We start from the raw sequence: 20,987 nt of genomic DNA, 5'->3' as shown, positions 1-20,987 counted from the left end.
GATATCAAACAACTCACCCACTGGGTTACCTACAATGACATATGGGATGAATCATTGCATTAGGGAACTAAAGAGAAACTTTGTTCGATAACAAACCAATGCACCAGGGTTTTCGTTATTACTCCTCACTTGCCCTTGCTAGGGAGCCGAGTATATGCTACTGAATAGAGGGTTTGACTATTTGTACACAAAGCAATCAAACTATCAGTATGACTACCGTATCCACCTGTATCAGACCAGTCCAGCAAATGACATGTCTATTCCTCAACCTGCCCGTAGGAAGAAGGAAAGGAACAAGAGAAAGAAGAGACCAGCCAACTCATTCATTCTCTCTTCCACACATTCATCTTAGGTAAGATACAAATATGCCCTGTTAAGGGCAACGATGAGTTACACAATCTGTTGGGCAGCCACCACAGGACCTAGGGAAAATGTGTCCATAGATCTGTGGGCAACATCTTGAAGATCAAAAGAGGTGAACGTGGACTGGCTTAACTAAGTACCAGCACTCGGAACTCTATGAACAGCCAAATTCTTCTTGAAAGCCAGAGAGGGACCAATACCCCTGACGTCATGTGCTCTAGCCTGCAGAATCATCAAGAGTCAAATACGCTTGTCTGATAGCTTCACAAATCCAAAAAGAGATTGTATTTGTTCCGACACGTTATACAAACCATTGGTCCTTTGCATAAGGAATTACTATTCAGCACCAGCTGGACAGGTCATAAGATTTACTAACAAGGTAGTTCGGTAGTAACTGCTTGTCTGATGGTCGGGAGTCCCGCCCGACTGGAGTTAAGCATACCACTTTGCTTTCAACCGCCGTCGGGTTAAGACATTGCACACCTCTCTGCCCGCCTCTGTTGTGAGATTGTTATTAAGCTTACTTACTTTTCATACTGTTTCTTAATACAAGTGTGAAGTGACTGTAAGTACTCTTGTTATTATTTTTTCATTATTTGTGGAATTGCATCGCTGGATTGAATATGCAGTTCCTTCAAATTGGAGAAGCCCTCTCGCCCCCCCATCCAACCGGAGTGTGTGCCCTGGAGTGGGAGGCCATAAGTGTGGAGCTTTCAGGTCCAGCGATGCCGTGGACCCTCATCCTTTGTGTACTAAGTGCCAAGGGTCCTTGACTTGTGATATTTGTCTCTTGGTCGGAGGAGCAGTGGGAGCTGTATGAGAAGAGGAAGAAGCCGCGTAGGGCCGCCAAGATGTCGTCGGAAAGCTCTCCCTCAACACCTCTGGTGACTGATACGTCATCTTTTCTCCCTCCTCCCCAGCTCCCATGTATAGCTCTTTTCCCTTCGGAGGACGTGTCCCCCTCCGCCTCTTTGCTCGATTTGTCGAGCACAGAGGAGGGAGGGCAACACCCCGACCTGGAGTTGTACTCGGGGTCTTCTGTCCACTCAGGGTGGGATCCTTCCCCCCTCTGAGCAAACAGGAACCCCCCCCCCCCCCTTTAAACCGACTGTTGCTTCCTCAGGTGTGTCTGCCTCTGCGGGTGGGGACCTTCAGCAGGTGTGGCGCTCGCTGAGCCTTCCGGGCACTCCAAGTATTCAGGGGCTCATCCATCATCTTGCTGCAGCCCCAGTTACTCAAGGGGTGGAGACGAGAATAACTACGACTGTCTCAACACCGGGTTATGCTGCCCCACCACACCTGGTGTATACTCAGCACGTGACCAGGTCACCCCCTTGGCTTTGGTACAAACTCCGTTGCCATATGTACCCTGGAGGGAGCTGGTTCCTCCTCCACCTGGTTTTGCTGTCCTCGCTCAGCCCCCTGACTTCTAGTGCACGAAGATCTCACCCTCCTGTTGCCGTCGCCATACCTGCTGCCCCTGTTCCTGCCCGTGGAAGTGCTGCGGCTCCCGCAGGTCCTTCCAGCCAGGTGGAGTTGGGCTCCGTTGCCACAGCAGCAGCCCCAGCTCCAGGCTGGATGGGAGACCTGTCTGCTGTCCTGAGGAAGTTGGCAAAGAAGAAGAGGAAGGTGTCGTCGTCTTCTGCCGCCTCTCCCCTTTCGACTTCCAAGGCCCCCAGCCAAGGAAGAAGAAGGTGGCCTCACACCCCTCTAAGAGGTCTCGCACAGAGACTTCTAAGGGTCTGTCTCGCTCCGGCAGGACAGGTGGGTCTTCCGCTGGGAACGGGGCCCATCTCTCCTTCCTCAGGGAAGAAGAAGATGGTGACCGTCCGCTCCTGGCTCCAGAGGTTCCACCTCCGGACTGGGAACCATCTCAGCCGCTCAGTCGCGAGCGTCACCGAGTGTACGGTCACCTTCTGGTGATTGTACAGCCAGGAACTAGATGACTGAGCACGCTCATCGTCAGCATCCAGGCACGGAGCGGAAGGATGGTAAAAGTCACTACTCAGGTGACTCATCAGACCGGCGATCGCTCGTGCAGCGATCGTCTGGTTCCCAGGGTTGACGTGATGGTCCCACCAGACCATTCACGTGTCGAGGTCCCCTCGGTCTCCAGGAACAGCCTCGGCTGCTTCTGGGACCATGGTGTATCGTGAGGACGGTGCTCGCTCTCACTGCGTTAGCGGATGCTACCAGTCACCCAACCGTTGCTCCCACCAGGATTGGACGGCTTGCACAGCTGGTAGCAGCTCCCCTGACGCACGAGACCGACGCTACCGTCCTTGGTCCAGCGTTTCTCCACAGCAAGACCACTGGTCCAGACCTACAGCTCGATCACCACCGCGGGTTGGTGATCGCTTGTAGTCCTCAACATCCTCGGGCTACACCGGGAGGAGCGAGGCGGTTCTAGGACCGAGCAGATCGTGCGCTCAAGTGGTTGGAGGAGACCACGAGGGGTCTGGCGAGGTTCTTCCTCCTGAAGGAAGAGTGTCTCTGGAAGTGATCAGCCTGGATGGATCTGACTGTCCATCTCCTCAGGACGCGATCACTCCCAAGATACAGAGGTCCTTTGCAGAGGTCATTATGCTGATTCGTCAGCACAACAACCTCAGGGAAGGATCGGTGGTTGCTCCCTCTGACCCTCCATCGAGGTTAGAGTCATTCTGGGGTCCTAAGAAGGAACCCAGAGCGACGGTGGGACTACCTTGGTCACCCTTGGCCGATGGTGTGTTGGACCAAGTGAACGCCCTTGTCTCCAGACAAGAGGCCTCACTCAGGGCAGCAAGTCGGACAAGCTGTTTCCCCCTCCTCTGCCTCATCAGCGGTGCTTCTATGTGCCTTCGGTAGACCCATTGCCAACTAAGCAGGTTGACTCGGAGCTAGCTCGTCTAACTCCGGGAGTGCCTCTTCATCACCTGCTGTCTGAGAACCTCTGGTTCTCGCAGCAAGAGGCATCGGCCCTGGAATCCACTGCCATGGCAGCTTTCCAGGCTGTCTCCTGGCTGGATCTGTGGTCCCTCACGGTATCCAGAGTCGCAGCCTCTTCGGGAACTATTGATCCTGAGGAGGACTCTGCGTTCTGGAGGTAGGGCCATCTCCTACCTCCCCCACCAAACGGCCAACCTGGTTTTGAGGAGACGGGACGCAATCCTGACTCGTGTAACCAGAGCGGCCGGTCAAGAGGTGACGTTGGGTCTACGCAATGGACCGTTGCTGGGTTCCTCTCCTCTCTTCCCCAGAGAGATGGTGGACGCTGTGGTGGAAAAGCAGAGAGCTGAGGACAGTGACCGCTTAGTACACCAGGCAGTTACGAAGACTTCTGGGTAGTCTCATTCAACTGCGGCTAAGCCTCGGAGCTTAGCTAGCACTTCCTCCACTCCCAAGACGTCAGCACTGTCGAGAAGTGAGCGTCAGCCCTCCTCTCAAGCTTCCTTCTCTTGCGGGAAGGGGGCCAAGCAGAAGGGGAAGAGAGGGAAATGCTAGGGACGGTGTTCCCCCTCACCTGCTGCCGGAAGTGGGGGGATGCCTGGTGAGCAATTGGGCAACTTGGCAGCACTACAGAGCCGAGGCTTGGGTAGTGGATGTCCTTCGGGAGGGATATCTACTTCCCTTCGAGTCAAGGCCACCCCTCACTTCACATCCGGTCCATCTCCAAACATACGTTCCCGGTTCTGCCAGGGACGTAGCACTGACTCAAGAAGTGCAGACCATGCTAAGCAAAGGAGCTGTGGAAATCGTACGAGATCAGTCAACGGGGTTCTACAGCCGACTTTTCCTGGTGGAGAAGTCTATGGGGGGGCTGGAGACCAGTGATAGATCTCTCTCCTTTGAACCGATTTGTTTGCCAGACTCGGTTCACGATGGAAACGGCACGCTCAGTGCTTGATTCCATCAGGGAGAACGATTTCCTGCTTTCGGTGGACCTGAAGGATGTGTATTTCCAAAAACCCATCCATCAGTCCTCCAAAAAGTATCTTCGCTTTACCCTCGACAGGACGGTGTACCAGTTCAGGGCACTTTGTTTCGGTCTCTCAACTGCCCCACAGGAGTTCACTATGGTGTCGGCTTGGGCCCATTCGGTCGGGATACGTCTGATTAGGTATCTCGACGATTGGCTGGTCCTGGCGAGCTCTCGCTCGCAGTTGCTACAGGACAGACATCACCTCCTCGACTTCTGCCACGACCTGGGGATCATGGTAAATTTCGAGAAGTCAGATCTCGAGCCCAAGCAGAGGATAAAGTACTTGGGCATGCTGATCAACACAGTAGCAGCACAAGTCTTCCCCGCAGACTCGCGGATCAGCAGGTTCAGGGAAGCAGCTCGTCGTTTTCTGTCATGACAGGAACTGTTAGCTCAGCAGTGGCAGGTCGTGATCGGTCATCTTCGTCACTAGAGAAGTTAGTCCCTCACGGGTGTCTTCACCTGTGGTCTCTGTAATGGAGACTAAAGGAGTGCTGGTCACAGGCGCGGGATCTGCAATCCTTCCTGGTTCCTCTTACAGAGGAAGTAAGGGAGGATTAAGCCCAGTGGCTAGATGACAGGAACCTCTTAATAGGAGTGCCACTACGCACTCCCCCTCCGGAGATGCTTCTGTTCTCAGACGCATCAACCGAGGGTTGGGGCGCACAACTGGAAGAGTTGCTGGTTGCAGGGGTTGGAACCGACGTGACAAGCACTTTCACATCAATGTTTTGGAACTCAAGGCAGCGTTTCTTGTGCTCCAAGAATTCCAGGAATGGGTGATGGGACACTCGGTGGTGTCGATGAGCGACAACGTCACGATAGTGGCATACGTCAACAAACGGGGGCCTAGTGTCCCTCCCGTTGCACCGGTTGATGATGCAGGTGCACGAGTGGGCAGTAGCTCACTCTGTAGAGCTGTCAGCCAGGTACATTCCAGGCAAGAAGAATGTAGTGGCAGACAAGCTCAGCCGCCAGAATCAGGTGATTGGGACAGAGTGGTCTCTACACCCAGACGTGGCAGAAAGGCTCTTCGACCTGTGGGGGCATCCAGTAGTGGATCTGTTCGCCACCCGGCACAACAGAAAACTTCTGGTTTTCTTCTCAGTTGTGCCAGACCCATGGGTGGCTGCAGAGGACACGTTCCAACCTCGTAGTGTATGCCTTACCCCCATTCTGATTCGCAAGGTGATCAGCAGGGTGCTGGTCACCAGCAATCTTCGGATGATTCTGGTGGCACTCAAATGGCCTCAGGCTGTTTGGTATCCGGACCTGCTGGCTCTTCTTTCGGAGGCACCATGAGAGATTCCCCCATGGCACAACCTGCTGTGTCAACCACATGTGGAATGGTACCACCAGGCAGTACATTCCCTGTGTCCTCACGGCTGGCGGTTATCCACCATCTCTTGCGGGCAAGAGGCTTTTCTCGCCGAGCAGCAACAGAGATGGCTGGATACCTCAGACAGTTCTCTGCAGCAGTATACCAGGGAAAGTGGTCCGTCTTCTGTGGTTGGTGTTGTAGACGGGGTCTCTCTCCGCTAAGAGCCACTCTTCAGCAGATAGCGGATTTCCTGGTCTTTCTTCGCCGAGAGAAGCTCCTCTCTGTATCCACAGTTAAAGGATACAGAGCCGCCCTGGCTCTTAGTCCTTAAGCTGCAAGGAGTTGATATTTCCTCCGCCATGAGGAGCTTCAAGAGGTCTTGCCCACCCAGGGAACTCAGACCCCCTGAGTGGGACATGATTCTTGTCTTAAGGAGTTTGACTCGTAGACACTACGAGCCTCTCCAGGAGTCGTCAGACAGGGATCTAACTGGCATCAGCGAAGAGAGTAGGAGAACTCCACAGTCTTTCCTTCGATGTCAAACACTCGAGGGGATGGGGATCAGTTATGCTTGATTTCGTAGCGAAGACTCGGAACCTTTCGGTCCCTGACGTCAGGTTCGAGTCCTTCACGATCCCCTCCCTGGAAGACTTCACCGATAATGATGCGGATGAGATGCTGCTTTGTCCTGTGAGGGTGCTACGGCGCTATCTGAAGAAAACTCGACACCTCAGGCCTGAGTGTCGACGCCTCTTCATTAGCACCGGGGTGACCAAGAAAGAAGTGTCCAAGAACACTATTTCTTTCTGGCTTCATGAGGTAATCAGGAAAGCGTACGACTCCGAGAGGAGTGCCAACACCAATACCTTTCGTCCGAGAGCCCACGAAGTTAGAGGTATTGGTCCTACCCTTGCATTCTGCAAGAACTTGTCAGTTGCACAGTTGTTGAAGGCAGGGGTGTGGTCCAACCGAACCACCTTCACCTCCTTCTACCTTTGGGATATTGCCCATAGGTCCTTGGACACTTTTTCCTTGGGACCCGTGGTGGCTGCTCAACAAGTTGTGTAGCTTGCCCAGCTCCTTTAACAGGACAAGATTCCATCTCGTCCTTGTGATATCGTGTGAATGGAGAATGAATGAGTGTGACTGGCTCCTCTTCCTTCTTCCTGCGGGTAGAGGGTAGCGGTCGTCACATGCTAGACAGGACGACGGTGCCGGTAAGCTACTTAACTGAGCTCCATTCTATCTATTTAGTTAGGATAGAAGCATTTATCCGTCCCTTCCCTTAACAAGGAGGGGAGCAGACAGCAGTAAGAGACAAACCCAATGCTTTATATTTGGCCTTTTACTTATGACTTGAAGTTCTTGCTTACTATTCATAAGAGGTATGCATGCCTTCCTCTTATGAATTGGTCCAGAGGTCTGGCCACTGATCCTGCAGTATCTCACTCTGATCAGTTGGACAGAGGCTAGGTCTCCACCCCCCCCTTCGCTCTTATGACCAGGGAGAGAACTCAGGTTAGGCGAACACCAGTCTGTTCACAAGACTTAGATTCCTCCCACCAACAAGTGAGTCTTCCTTGTGTAAAAGACTGATGGTTTGTATAATGTGTCGGAACAAATCACAATTTTTTAGAGTAAATTCTATTTTTCCTAACTATACAAACCTGAGGTCCTTTACATATAGGCCCACGTCATACCACCCCTCACTCTGTTCCTGGGCCTAAAGCAAAGTGGAATGTTTACTTCCAGTCGGGCGGGACTCCCGACCATCAGACAAGCAGTTACTGCCTAACTACCTTGTTATTGAATCTTATGACCGAGTTCCAGCTGGCGCTGAAAGAAATTCCTTATGATATTGGAGATAAAAGTGTTGAAAGAGGTGGTCGAGATAGGAAGAATGAATTTGAATAAGGTAAGGGAGAAATTTGGAGGGCCTTTTGAGATTTTGTTAGTGGGACCGAGTGGATTGAGTTATGTTTCAGGGAAATTACGAGTAGGTGGGGGGGATGGATGAGGTTAGGGCACACCATAACAGCTCCGTAAGTGGAGGGACGTACAGCTAGTTGTCGACTTACGACCTATGCGAGTTAGGACTGATCGACTTTACGACCACCCACAACTAAAACGACTGGGAAGCAACTTGAGCAAGAAAGAATAGTGTCCAGCTGAACATGCAGCTCACTTTTCGAGCTGTTAATGACTATTATCATGCATCGGCAACAAGGATATAACTCCAGTAAACTTATGCCATCAAACACAACCGTAGATAAAATTGAGAGAATAATTTTAATGAAAACTTTAGTTCTTGAAAGAACACATTTTAGTGTTGTTTTCACACTGATAAAAGATACATAACGTAACTAACGGTAAAGCTTGTACTACGAAGAAATCAAGTGAAAATACCAAACGGAAGTATGTAATATTTTTACACAATAAACATGCCCACAACACAATCTGTTAACAAAAAAATAATTTAGTTCACGAGACGTATTAAATTCACATTTTGACTTAAGAACACGTCGTATAATGACAAATTACCTTATCTCATATAAGTTAGTATTTTATGATACAATAATATGAGAATACATACAATATTATTGGATACAGTAATATATAACTTTTTAAAAGATTCATGTAAAAGATGCATATTCATTGTTTTTATTTCATAAATATACGTAGCCGTCTACAGCCTGACATCGCTCAATTAGGTATGCCGATGTCAGTCCGAATCCAATTCCAGTTTCGTGTACAATTTTTTTTCCTACTGATGTATCATAGTCAGAATGCATTGAACCTCCAAAATTGGCTTATATTAATAAATTTCTAAATTATATTGTATATGTAGTATACAATATACTGTAGGCTAGGCTACTGTATTCGTATATATACGATATACGTACCATGATAACATCATCATCGTATACGCTAGGCTAACTTGTTAAATGTTATTCAATTTCTATTTATACTGAATTATCATTAGCCAATGTGCATTGACCTTAGAGAATTAGCTGAAATTAATAATTACTTTTGACATATATGTATAAAGTGTGCTGTGTAGTGTAGGCTAGGCTACCCTATATGTAAAGATGGTACTGATTACCCTAAGTGTAGGCTAGGCTAGTATAATATTCTTACAGTAAATTAACATGGGCCGACTTACGTCCAAGTCGATTTACGACCGGAACCAATTGTGGTCGTAAGTCGACAACTACCTGTACCACAGTATGTTCGGGAGAATGCGATGAATAAGTATGAGCCGAGTGTCAGTGAACAAATGGGTCTGGGAGATCGACAGTTAGTGTTGGTTGAGTATGTAAGAAAGCGGAAGAATGTAGAGAAAGGGAATGGAAGGAAGAAGCGTGAACAACATGATAAGGGTGTTAGTGTTAGGGTGCAAACGGTTGATAAAGCGTGTGATACGGATGGCTTTGAGGGAATGAATGATACTTGTAGTGTATGCGGGTTTGAGTTAACAGGGACAATTGAGACTTCAGCGGGAAGGAAACAGAGTAATAAGGAGGTAGTTGACAGTATGGATAAATTTTTGCAAGAGTTTGACAGAAATATGGATGAACTGAGTGGTTTGGTAGCAGAAATAGGGGAGATATTGGGACCAGAGCTAGAAGTCGGTGAAGTAGTGAATGGGATTTGGGAGGATAGTAGTGAGGGAGATAATGGGAATCTGAATGAAAGTGGTTTAGAAGAAATGAATGGCGATATAACTGAGAGTGTGTATGAGGGTCCTCAAACAATATCCAGGGGGCCTGCATCCGAGCATCCTTGGGTGTTGCTGAAAGCAATTTAGTGTGGGTGTTGCGAGTGTAAGGAGACTTTGTCAAATGTAACGGGGAAGGTAATATGGAGGAATGATAATGGTAGTTACATTTGACGTCTTTGAGGGTTGTGTGAGACCGAGAGATTAAGTGAGAGCATCGTGGGTTGAGAGTTTAAATGTTTTCGTACGTTTGATATATGTTTCGTGTTTGGTGTTGCTGTATGATAGTATGTAAGTGCATATGTGTTTTTCTGAAGAGATTGAGTGAGTGAGAGAGCAATTAAAAGAGAGAGAGAGAAAGATCATAATTGGTGGATGGATAATAAGGTGTGGTTTGATGGCGGGCATAAGCGTCTTGGTTGTCTGTTGGAGCAGTTGTCGAAGGAGTCTATGGCAAGAGTCTGTTACGGAGAGTCGTAAGGAGTCGGTAAATCGGGAAAGACGGTCAGTCGGAAGTAGCCAGTGTTATTGGGTGTTTTCTTGATTGATATTGATATTGTATGGTTGTTGTGCATGTGTCTGTCTGGTGGTTGTTGAGCTGAAGAGGTTTGTTGTACTTGATTTTGCATTTTGATGGTTTTGTGAGTTGTCTGTTGGAGACTGTGTTAGTGGTTTGTTCTGCTGGTTTTGAGTTGTTGTATGATTTGTTGTGTTGGTTTCGAGCTGTTGGTGTTTGTTTGCGTATTGATTGGTTTGTTGTTTTGTGAGTTGTTGTATGGTTTTGGTGCTTGTCTGTCTTGGGTAGTGAAATTCAGCAGTTGTTGTGTCTCGATGACTAGCCTATATCCAGTGGATGACACAGCGTCTAGCCCAGAGTATCTAGAGTCTGAAGTGAGTATATGTGTTTGTGTTTTGCGTGTTCTGTATTCGGTAAGCCAATTGTCCTGCGTGTATTTCGTAATGTGAAGGGCTGAGCAGAAAGTTTGTCAGTCAAAATGATCAAAGTAAGTGGGGGAGATCTTGTTGCTTCACTTGTGATCCCGCCACAATGGAAAGCCCTCTACTGAGATATAGACCAGGAACGACATTCTGGGCACAGATTAGAGACTTCAAAAATTTGCATGGCATCTTTTGCAAATTGAATGGGATCTGTAACAGAAGCACCCAAAAACCTGGAACATGGAAATCTCTTGAATTTCCAGACATGAGTTGACAAGGCTTGGAACTCTTGGAGGAATCCATGATAAAAGGACAGGCACACACTAAAAAGTATGAAATATTGGGCAAACAAAGCAACAGGCTTGAGAAGGAGACCACAACGCGACACTCCAAGGCAGTCAAAGAAAGACTGATGCGTTGTGAGGTGACTGAGGTCCCAAACTCGGTAGGTGTCCAGCTTCCACTTCGTATACATGTGGGTTGCCAGATGCCACAGATGCCTTGCTTTACAGTCTTTGATTGTTTATAACTGGTTTCCAGCTGGTGCTAAGAGATTAGGATCTTATTGTTAAGACTGAAGTTTTGTTCCACGTATGAACAAAGTGGAGAATTCTCTAGTTAAATGCTTCAAGGTTGAGCTCACTAAACATGAAAATTAATACAAATATTCCTCTCGAGCTCTGCCATCAAGGATTGGTCCCCATAGAGAGGGACTGCTGTCACTGCACCTTATGTGGTGCATTTTTTGCATCACTAAATGATTTTGTTGGCCTTTTCCTGTACTTCCATTGAGTGGTTTTCTCCCAGTTCCACCCTTTGATCCTTGTACTTCAGCTCCTTTTATTTTAGCATCTCTCTCTCTCTCATTTGCTTTCCACCACTCCAACTCCCTTTTTCACAACCTGAGTGTTGAATGGCTGGAAGTGCCTCAGTATACATGGCTTGACAGCCTAAATCTTATAAAAACATTGAAATCAAGTCAAGGATTGGCAGTTCTTTTTTTTATTTTAGGCTTCTGTTTCGGTACACAGCATGTCAATCCTTTTCCTGTTCAAGAAAGGTCATTGTACAGCAGCTGCATTAGAACTTTTTCATTCTTGCATCCTGTAAAAGAAAAAAAATTAATACTGTATTGTATTACAGACTGATGTGTAACTCTAAATATATATTTAATTAATAATTCTTAAATGTATATAAGTAACTCTTCAAACCCATTTATAGGACTGACATGTCACCTTCCCCCTTCCCTCTGGGTGCGGCACCAAACCTTCGCCGAAGAGAAACCATTTCTACTGTGCCAGGCCATCTGCCACCGACTGATGAAGACAATGTCATACAACCCTCTACACCCACAAATCAAGTTTCAGCAAACCATAATGGACCTACACTTCCAACATCCAGTGAGGATACAGAGGATGGTGTTGATGCATCACATCCTACAGCTCAACCATGCTCCACTCTTCCTTTGCCCACTCCTACCATTAATGTGCCTACATCACCCTCACGTAGGGATACCATCTAACGCTTCTTTGTGAACATTTTTAGTCACTTAATCAGTCAGTAACACCAAAACACTGTATGCTACCAGTTACTTGTACAGTATACGATATACTGTAATCGAATTCATTTTTATCATACTCATTGCCATTCAATTTCTGGATAACTATTAATTGTGCATTTACCCATATTTACTCTAGCTGTTCTTACTCATAATTAACAAAGTAGTACTTAACTCTATTCTCAATAGTCTTTTTAGTCTCCGAGTATGGTACCATTTTATATAAATATATACAAAATATCCAATGACTTCCTGGTTAGAAAAATCTTCCTATAAATTGATAATCTACTTTTTACGACGCCATTTCATGTGTGTGAATTATAAAGCCACTCGTGTAAATTTCATTGAGCTCATTAACTAGAAAACAGTGCCAGGCCTCAGGCCTAAATTTTACTTTCCATCAATTCATTGATTAGCAACTCATGTAAAGACATGAAATGATGTCAAAACATATATATTTATATGGATTTTCTACCAACTTTTGCAGAAGTGTTAACAGATTTTAAGTACGGTACAATTGTGATAAAGATCATCATACAGTATAGACCCATAGCTACGGTGTTCTTTAAAGGAGAGAAAGTGATGAAAAATGTGATGGAACTATTCTAGCCATTTGTAAATTTGTCATAGCACATATTCACAACGTTACCTCATGTTAATAGATAGAATAATTTACAACAATTATTGTCGTAATATATTGAGCATACATTTTTTTTTTTTTTTGCAAAAACAGGAAAAGCCTTTAATGACTTCTAGAATCTGTCTGGTACAGAAGAAAGGAGTTAGATATCAATGTAACTACTATTCAGGAACTGTATTGTGTTTATTGAAGTATAAAGATGATTTCGTTACATTGAAACACTGAACAACATACTTCATGCCATAGTACATTTTAGTTTTTCACATATCCTCGTTAGTAATGTACGGTACAGTATGATGATAAAAGAACAAAATATGTATGGTGCAATTCAAGGCCTAAGTTTTTACAATAAATTACTTTAAGAATAATTTTAGCAAGCTTACATAGAAAAGATTTTTCTCACTGACAATATTGACTGCATTTATCCAGTTGGTAAAATCATCTTCAATTTTCACTTTAGTTGCTCTGCCTTCAAAATATCAGTCTCCAGAAGACCACTTATATTCACTATTAAATAAGTATTTATAAATATTATAATGAAGGAATAAAGGTTTGATGACATTAGTTTCTTGGTCAGTCATGTTTTCACACTGCCAAGTCATTCAACTATGACAAAATTAAGTGTAATATGTTCGCTCAGTTTATCATTTGTTGAAGCCACAGTTAACTGAAAATTCCCCCATGTGAACTTCAAAAATGTTAACCTTCAATTTCATTTATATACCTAATAATGCACTGTCTATGTGACTGTTCATTTTCGATGTAGAAAGACAAGGTTAGCCAATATTTATACTGTACTTTTTCAGGAAACCAACAAAGCAATTGGGTTTGAGGAGTGTCTGTTGCATGCTTCAAAGGCATTCATAAAGATCTACAGTAAAGGAAGACTGATTGGGGGGGAAGTAAAAAAAAAGAAAAAAAAATCCTTGCTGGAGCCATACATGTACAAATTTCTAAGTACATACAGTGACGCTCAAATCTGATGCGACATGATTCTTTTTGTATCGTCCAGATTCTCAGACTCAACATGACGTTGCCAAGTGGTGTTAAAACTTTTTTTATTTCTGTCATGCATGTTGAAAGGTTTACGAATTCACAGCTAGCACTATTTCTCTTATGGTTATATAAATAAGATCCCTTTTATATATTGGTATAATTTGTAATCTCTGTGATTTGAACTGATTTCTTTTCATGTTACTTAGTTCAAAGTACGGTGTAATAAGGTTAGCGGTGCCATCAATGACAGAGCACTTAATATGCTCCTCAGGCTGGTCAACATAACTACCTGTGCAGCATTATAACAGTAGATCTAATAAGCTTAACAGTCATAACATTTTCAAAATAGGAATATGAATTACAAAAAGTTTTCTTTGAATGAAGTTTTAGGTCGCCTGTATATTGCAAAATGATTTATGGACCTAAAAAAATAATCTAAGCCTTCCGAGATGTAATCTATTAGCCTACTAATGAATTTATTTGTAGATTACCTGTTCTTTGAGGAATAAATGATGATGATGATTTTGATTATATGGAGAAGATGGCTACTAATCAAAATATCTATTAGTATTAATATCAAGGCATAAGGAACACTTATTTTTTAACTGGCTTAAAATATAATTTTCTTAAAAGTCCTTCTGCTCGCTTTGGTGTATAATTTATTCTTGTATGAGGTAACATGAAGGGCAAGAATGTGTAGATAACCTCATTTGCTTTCTGGCCCAAAATTGTTAATATAGAGTGAATGCAAAGTGTAAAGTAAAGAAATCTAAACACACCTAGGCCAATGAACAAAATCTTGGCTTTGACAAAAGAATAATTGCATAGGTGAATATTTGCTAGTAAGCCACCATTTTTTAAGTGGTTAAGAAATAAATCATAAACAACTTTATTTGTATGAAAATCCAAATATTCCTCTAACAAATATAAAGTACATAAAGGTTTTCAAATTAATTTCATTGTAGACCTATGTAGTTACACCAGGTGGCTTTTGTTGCACCGCCACTCTAATGGTTGCATCAAACACGCTCTACTCACACCTTGATATCAGTGGGCACATTCTACTTTTGTATTTACATTTTTTCAATGTTGAGACATAAAAACAATCAATTAGGACCATTTCAAATTTTATGGTTGCTTTGGAAGCAATATTAATGTTATGACATTTTTCTTCATTTTTTATTTAACAATCAAACTGAGCTTTGATGATGACTTACTTTTGGTCAAATGCATCAGCAATGAGTGAAGCAAAGTAAAGTTTAGAAAATGTTTTGTAAGTGTTTATTCTGAAATTTGGCTACACATTTTCTTACAGTTTTGAAATATAAGACAGATTTCACACTTATGGAACATATTTGACCTTATTTTATGCAACAATCGTGTTTTTGCATTGATATAATAGGTATACATGGAGCATGTTAGGTTGCCAGTTTGTGAATTTAGAATGAAATCCTATGCAATCATGTAGCATCAGTTCTGTGCATAGCTGTATATATACAAATTTCTAAGTAAGATGAAGATGCTTTGTCAACAGGATTAGTAGTAGTAAAGACCTTTAATGTGAATGCCAGTGATTTTTTTCTATTGAATCTTGTGCATCTAGAACTACTCTTACTTCTACTGATGCTTTTTATTTACTTTTTTAATGCCAACAATTTCAGTTATCGGCATTTCTCATGTTAGGAAACAAAACAGACAGTGATGTAATCCTGTGGTAGTTCAAAAACTTGAGTAATCATGATGTAATAGATTTGGACTTTTTGGTGGTGGTAATGGTACAAGACTGCTAAAATCTTCACCTTATAAATTTTTAGTTGAGTATATGTGACTGCTAACATATACACTTTCAGTTTCTCTAATAGTAAACTGCTTGCATAAGGTAAAAGTCTGAAGGATAAATCTTGAGACATTTATCTTTTGGGTAATTACAGATTCCTGCATAACTTAAAATATTCACATGACTGAATATGTAAGTATGCTTCTGCATAGTTGAATGGCGATTATTTTTACTCGTCAGTAAGAGGCATAACTTTGTTTTGGGATATGCCCTGTTTAACCAAGTTCTCAGTGTCGACCTGTTGGGTATCTTGGCCATTTCCTGAATTTGAAGACTCTCCAAGCACATAAAAAAGGAATTTTTACTTTTCACCGCTACTAATCCTTGATATTCAATCGGTGGTGTACCAGAGTGTCATCTTCATCCAAATATTGTAACTTTAGGTTTTCCTTTTAACATGTGTCAGAAGCCAGCATTGCTTATGTGCCCCTAACTAGTTAATATAGTCCATACCAGCATTACCTTTGTGTACTTCTCGTTTTTTTTTTTTTTAATCATTGATCTATTCCAAAGCAAACCAGAAGTCACATCTTCCCTTTGCAACTAGATCTTATACTATATGGAAGCAAGTAGCAAATACATCTGCAAGATATAAAAGGCAAAACTGAAGACAGAGCCTGGGTGAAGAACAATGACCAAATCACCTCAAAGATGGAAGCCATAGAGAAATCTATAGTGGTGTGGTGCAGCATGAACCAAAATCTGGGAAACAAAGACAGCCACAAACCCCCGTCAGCCCAGCAGTAAGAAGGAGTATTCAAGGAAGTTCATATCCTGGATGACCCTCAGAAGTACATAAATAGGAAGGACTTAACCAGAACAACATCTGTTGTTATAACTGACTAATAACTTTACCAAACGAGACACGTGTGAAGAAATGAATACCTAACATGAAAATAGCATTTTTTCCACACAAAGAAGCACAATAGTTTCAGATGATGCATGAGAAGTTACAAGGATGAAACACACTGGAGTTCACAGAGATGAGCAGGAACTTAGGCATGGGGGAATAATCTAGGCTTGAGGTTTTTTCAGTCAAGAGAGAATTAAATTTACCCTTGACTGTCTGTGATCAGTATCATTGTAATAAAGTCTTTCACAAGTGTTGATTTGTTTTGGAGCAAATGTTTACTTCACAAATACTATAGTTAAGTAGCAGTGTTTATAGTATGATTTATGCCCTCTCTTTTTGAGAGAATAGTGACCAGATGTATGAGCATGTGATATGATGAAAATTATACTAATGGAAACAAGTTTATGACCTGGGCAGATGAAGGGGTCTTAAATTGTTACTCGACATAAAGCCAACTTAATCAGCAATGATCAACCCTATGTGAAAAAGTATACCATCTCTTGTTTCAGTTAAAAGCTGAAATATCCCTCCCCAAGTCTGAGAAAGAGATTCTTACTATTAATGGGTGGATGGAGAACAGTTTTGCAAACTCATACCTTGTTAAAATTTGAGGGAATTCAGGCCTTGGCCTTGTCTATATGTTAGTAACACTACTGCTCACTAAAACTAATACACTTAGATCAGGCCCTGACAAAAATCCGCCAAGACCTAATACAAGAAAAATCTATATTGAAACCTAAACACAATGATGTAACCAGCCTGTAGAAAGAATTTCTAACCAGTGTGCATACTGAATTGAGGCTGAACTTTCAGACATGCATTATGTGGTCAGCATGTCTTGAGGGAAACCTAAGCCTTTGCTGTATGACCATCCCTATATTCTCCACATACATACCTTAAAGATACCAGTTCTTAAGAAAACAATACAAGATATGTCAACAGAAAATTGTGAAGAGATCCATATAAAATGGGTCATCAGTGAAAATACTGTACTCTTGTCCTGGTATTCATCATACTACAGCATTTTCTTCTCTGACCCATGTCAAAACACACGAACATGATGAAATCTTAACACACATACACAAGGCTGAATTATGCAAACCAAATGGTCTAGATTATCATCTCGGTCAGTGTTGACATTAGAATAACTACACTATTTCTGAATATAGAAGACTAAGTTTTGCCTCTTAACCTGAGTTATGAGTACTCATTTTAAACTTAAAAGATTAATTTGATTACCATAGCAATGAATACCATCCCCCCCTCAAGAAAGCAATTTGTTACACAAAGTTTTACTACAGGCAGACAAAACTAAAAAATGCATTTTTGTATTCTATGTATAATATACAAACTTACCTCAAAATGGATGTCTTTCCATAATTAAGGACAAAGTTCAGAAACTTGACTGAGAAGGATTTTGAACACTGTCATTAACAACCAAAAAGAATTAGTGAGTGAAATAGTTCATGTGAAATATGATGGTTTGGCACACTGCTCTACTACACAGAAGAGACATTGAAGTCATACCATATCTGACTTGTAAAGAAGTTACAAAATTTACAAAATTCAGAGTAAATTAGATTCACAGATTGCTTATTGACAAATGGGCACAAAACTCAAGTATATTGGAAATTATTCCTGACTGTATAAACTTTGTTCATACACGGAACAAACCTTCGGTCTTTAAGTTTTGTTTTTTTATATTTGTACCCACCATATTTCTACCAGTACATCAAGAAAAGTTGTTTAAAAATGCATTTGTAAAAGAACGTAAATCCAAAACCTATAACCTGTAATTTAACATTCAAGATTATCACTGGTTTCAAAACATTTTCAGGACCATCACTTACCAAATATTATTCAGTGTTTGGAGAGGACTAATTTCTTTTATTTGCAAACTGTACTCTTACCTATTTATAAGTTGTGTGTGTTGTGCAAGAGTATACATTACAGTCTCCCCTCCTATTACAATTTGGATATCATTTCTAAATCACACTTTTCTGACACTTGTTCATTATATTCAGTGCATTCTGAACTACTTCAGTCCACAAAACTTGGCATGGAAATAATAGTTTAAAGGTTATTCCCGCACTGGGAAATATCGCACAAAACATCGGTAATTAGCCGACACTGTACTTCTACAACTGATATTCCTTTTAAATACTTTATTACCTTTCGTGTTTATTACCAAAGTCCACCTGTTACTTTATGTTTTGTAAAAAAATGCAATATTCATTATATGATTTCATAACGGTAAGAAAAAATTGCTTATTTCTCTAATTATCTTTTTAACTACATAAAACACTTCTTTTAGTTTGTGAGGTTTTGTATGACTAAACTTCAGTTACTGCTCTTAAATTCCTTTGTCAATGTTTAAGGTGGTTAAGCAATTTTAACTGACAAATCTGTTGCCAAACTGTGTTGTCAATCAGGTTTATGACTTGGTATAATAATGAAAATTATTAAATCATTATTTTTATACATATTTTAAGTACAGATTATGATTATTAGAGTAAGGGAAATTAGATGGAGGTTTATTTTGACAGCTGACATGTCTATATAATTGGTATTACAGTACGTATATTGGATCCACATGAAATAAGGATGTTTTAGTACATCATAAATTGCCTTTAAAGTATGGGTACACAAGAGGTTGGATCAACTTAAAGAATATGGCATTTCCTATAATATAGATATATAAAACTTATGTACATATATATAAATAAATATATATTATGTATCCTAAACTTCCCTCGAGCCTTCATAAGTACGATTAGATGTACTGTACGTGCAAGTTATAAATAAATGTTGAGAAAATGTTAAACTATATATTTTGCACTGTGTACTTCAAGCCTTGTATATAGTATCATACAGTATACCCTTTACACAATATTGGTACAATCATAATATCACTGAATTCAGATGACATACGAACACCAGGTAATGAATACTGTGCAATCTCAGTTGTAATCAAGCCTGTAAGTCTTGTTATTAGTATTAAGAATTTAATGGAAAATTTTCAATCGTGACCATTTACAGAATTTTTGCAAGTATTCTCTCTTATATGCTATGTTATCATCAAAACTGTGCAGTGCTGTCAAAAGTTATCCTACTTTCTCTGTACGCAATTTTTTTATATATATTTTTATGCAATCTGTTTAAATTTAAGTTACACATAAAATTATGAAGAATTTAATACAGCAAACTTCACATCATGGAAGCTTATACCCTGTTACATGTTGAATGAAATTGTGATACTGAAATTTATGCATTAAAACTGATATAAGATCAACTCTACATCTGATATATAAAACACTCAAGACTCCGTCCGTATTAAATATGAAAGATTAAAATTGTTTGAATTACCCAACTTTTATACTAATCATTTTCAAGAAGCTACAGTTATCCTGCAAATGACTACTGAATACATATTTTACCCAAGAAAATGCAGGACCTTATCTCCAGTCTCCACACAGATCAACAATTACATCCTATAATACTTATGGTCAATCTTCCTTTTTATCTGTCATTGGAAAATGCTGTACTTCCATAAATATAACCTTGGACAGTCAAGAGGTAATGGCTGGAATATCCCTGAAGTTTCTAGATGCCAGGATGCTAATAAAAGTAACATGACATAGTTCTTGATTAACTTAAGCTGGTGCACGAAAAGGAAGAAAAGAAGGTAGGATGGCTGAACCTTGGTCAAGGTTCTGCCACAATGAAAATTCTTGAACAGTAAAGGAGCAGAGAGATGGTTTCACCAAGTAGCTGAAATGTTTTGGCCTAAAATGTTCCCGGGTTCAAGTTCCCTGCATGCTGAAACCCAATGGTTCAGCATTGATGGAAAACAATCTTGCTTAGGTATTGACAGTAGTATAAGATTCCCAACTTTGAGGTACCAACAATTATTGAAAACTTCAGGTCAGAATTCTATTAAAAAATTTTTATCAGCAGCAAGAACACAGCAATGAGAAATTGAGAGGAAAAAATGAAAGGACAAATCTAGCTAAACTGCAAAGATGACATCAGGGATGGGAGTTAGCTTTGTATACAGTAATGGAGATGAGACTGGTAAATGAACCCACTGCTCAAATAAAAACAAGAGCTGAAAGTTTAATCCCAGAAATATCTGCATCAAAGGGTGCCAAGAGGAGGAATGAAAGAAGAGGCTGGCAAGTCAATCAAATCCAAAGCCTACTGTTACTACCTGTCCTAATATGTCATGTGCAAGCTCACATAGGTGGTTTACCATCTCACAATGTTGGCCAAATTTATATCATGTTTAAAAAAACAGTCAAGCAGTAGAGGCAGCTTAGATCTCATGGACAAGCAACTTATGACCCTTCACCTTCCATCACGTTACCATATGTCATCCAAATAAACTGTCTTACCCAACAAAAACCTGTATCCCTTTACCTACTTTCTAGAACATACTGTAGAGAGGAGTAATCTAGCTACAGCTTCCTAGGAGTTTTTATTCCTTCAAAAGTAGAAGGTACTCTTAACCCCGCCTCTGAATTATCAAAATATTTTGTTAATTTCTTAACAAAAATAGACTGTACTCTGGCAATAGCATTGGGTATGGAAGCGAGGGAACCAGGTGCGGAAAATGGATTAAAAGTGGGAGGGCTCGTAGGATTCATTCATTATTAAAGTAGTTTAACCAGACCACTGAGCTTATTTTCAGCTCTCCTAGGGCTGGCCCGAAGGATTAGATAAAATGCCAGGCAAGAACTGGGAACAAATTGGTCATTCAGGATAAATATAAAAAAAACTGCACCAAGGCAAATACTTTCAT

At 41.7% G+C, this 20,987-nt stretch overlaps 2 protein-coding genes across 3 annotated transcripts in view; one reads left to right on the top strand and one right to left on the bottom strand.

Annotated features, from left to right (window-relative positions):
- The window catches only part of LOC135203579 (cyclic nucleotide-gated cation channel subunit A-like), a 198,866-nt gene extending 179,317 nt beyond the window's left edge, over positions 1-19,549 (top strand). Inside the window, 1 exon segment of the mRNA XM_064233339.1 lies at positions 11,524-19,549. Coding sequence (XP_064089409.1) covers positions 11,524-11,824 — 301 coding nt within the window. The 3' untranslated portion in view covers positions 11,825-19,549.
- LOC135203577 (uncharacterized) overlaps positions 10,238-20,987 on the bottom strand; it is a 139,970-nt gene continuing 129,220 nt past the window's right edge. The window contains exons 4-5 of one of the 2 annotated variants that reach the window (XR_010311957.1): positions 17,543-17,610; positions 10,238-11,406 (exon numbers count right to left, since the gene is read on the bottom strand). The gene's annotated coding sequence lies outside the window, so the exon portion shown is untranslated. The remainder of the gene's footprint in view (positions 11,407-17,542; positions 17,611-20,987) is intronic. The other variant, XR_010311958.1, reaches the window with a different exon arrangement.

The sequence above is a fragment of the Macrobrachium nipponense genome, chromosome 36 (genome assembly GCF_015104395.2).
Source record: "Macrobrachium nipponense isolate FS-2020 chromosome 36, ASM1510439v2, whole genome shotgun sequence".
Taxonomy (NCBI): Eukaryota; Metazoa; Arthropoda; class Malacostraca; order Decapoda; family Palaemonidae; genus Macrobrachium; species Macrobrachium nipponense.
The sequence above is the reverse complement of the archived record's forward strand: the minus strand, read 5'-3'. Positions and strand labels throughout refer to the sequence as shown.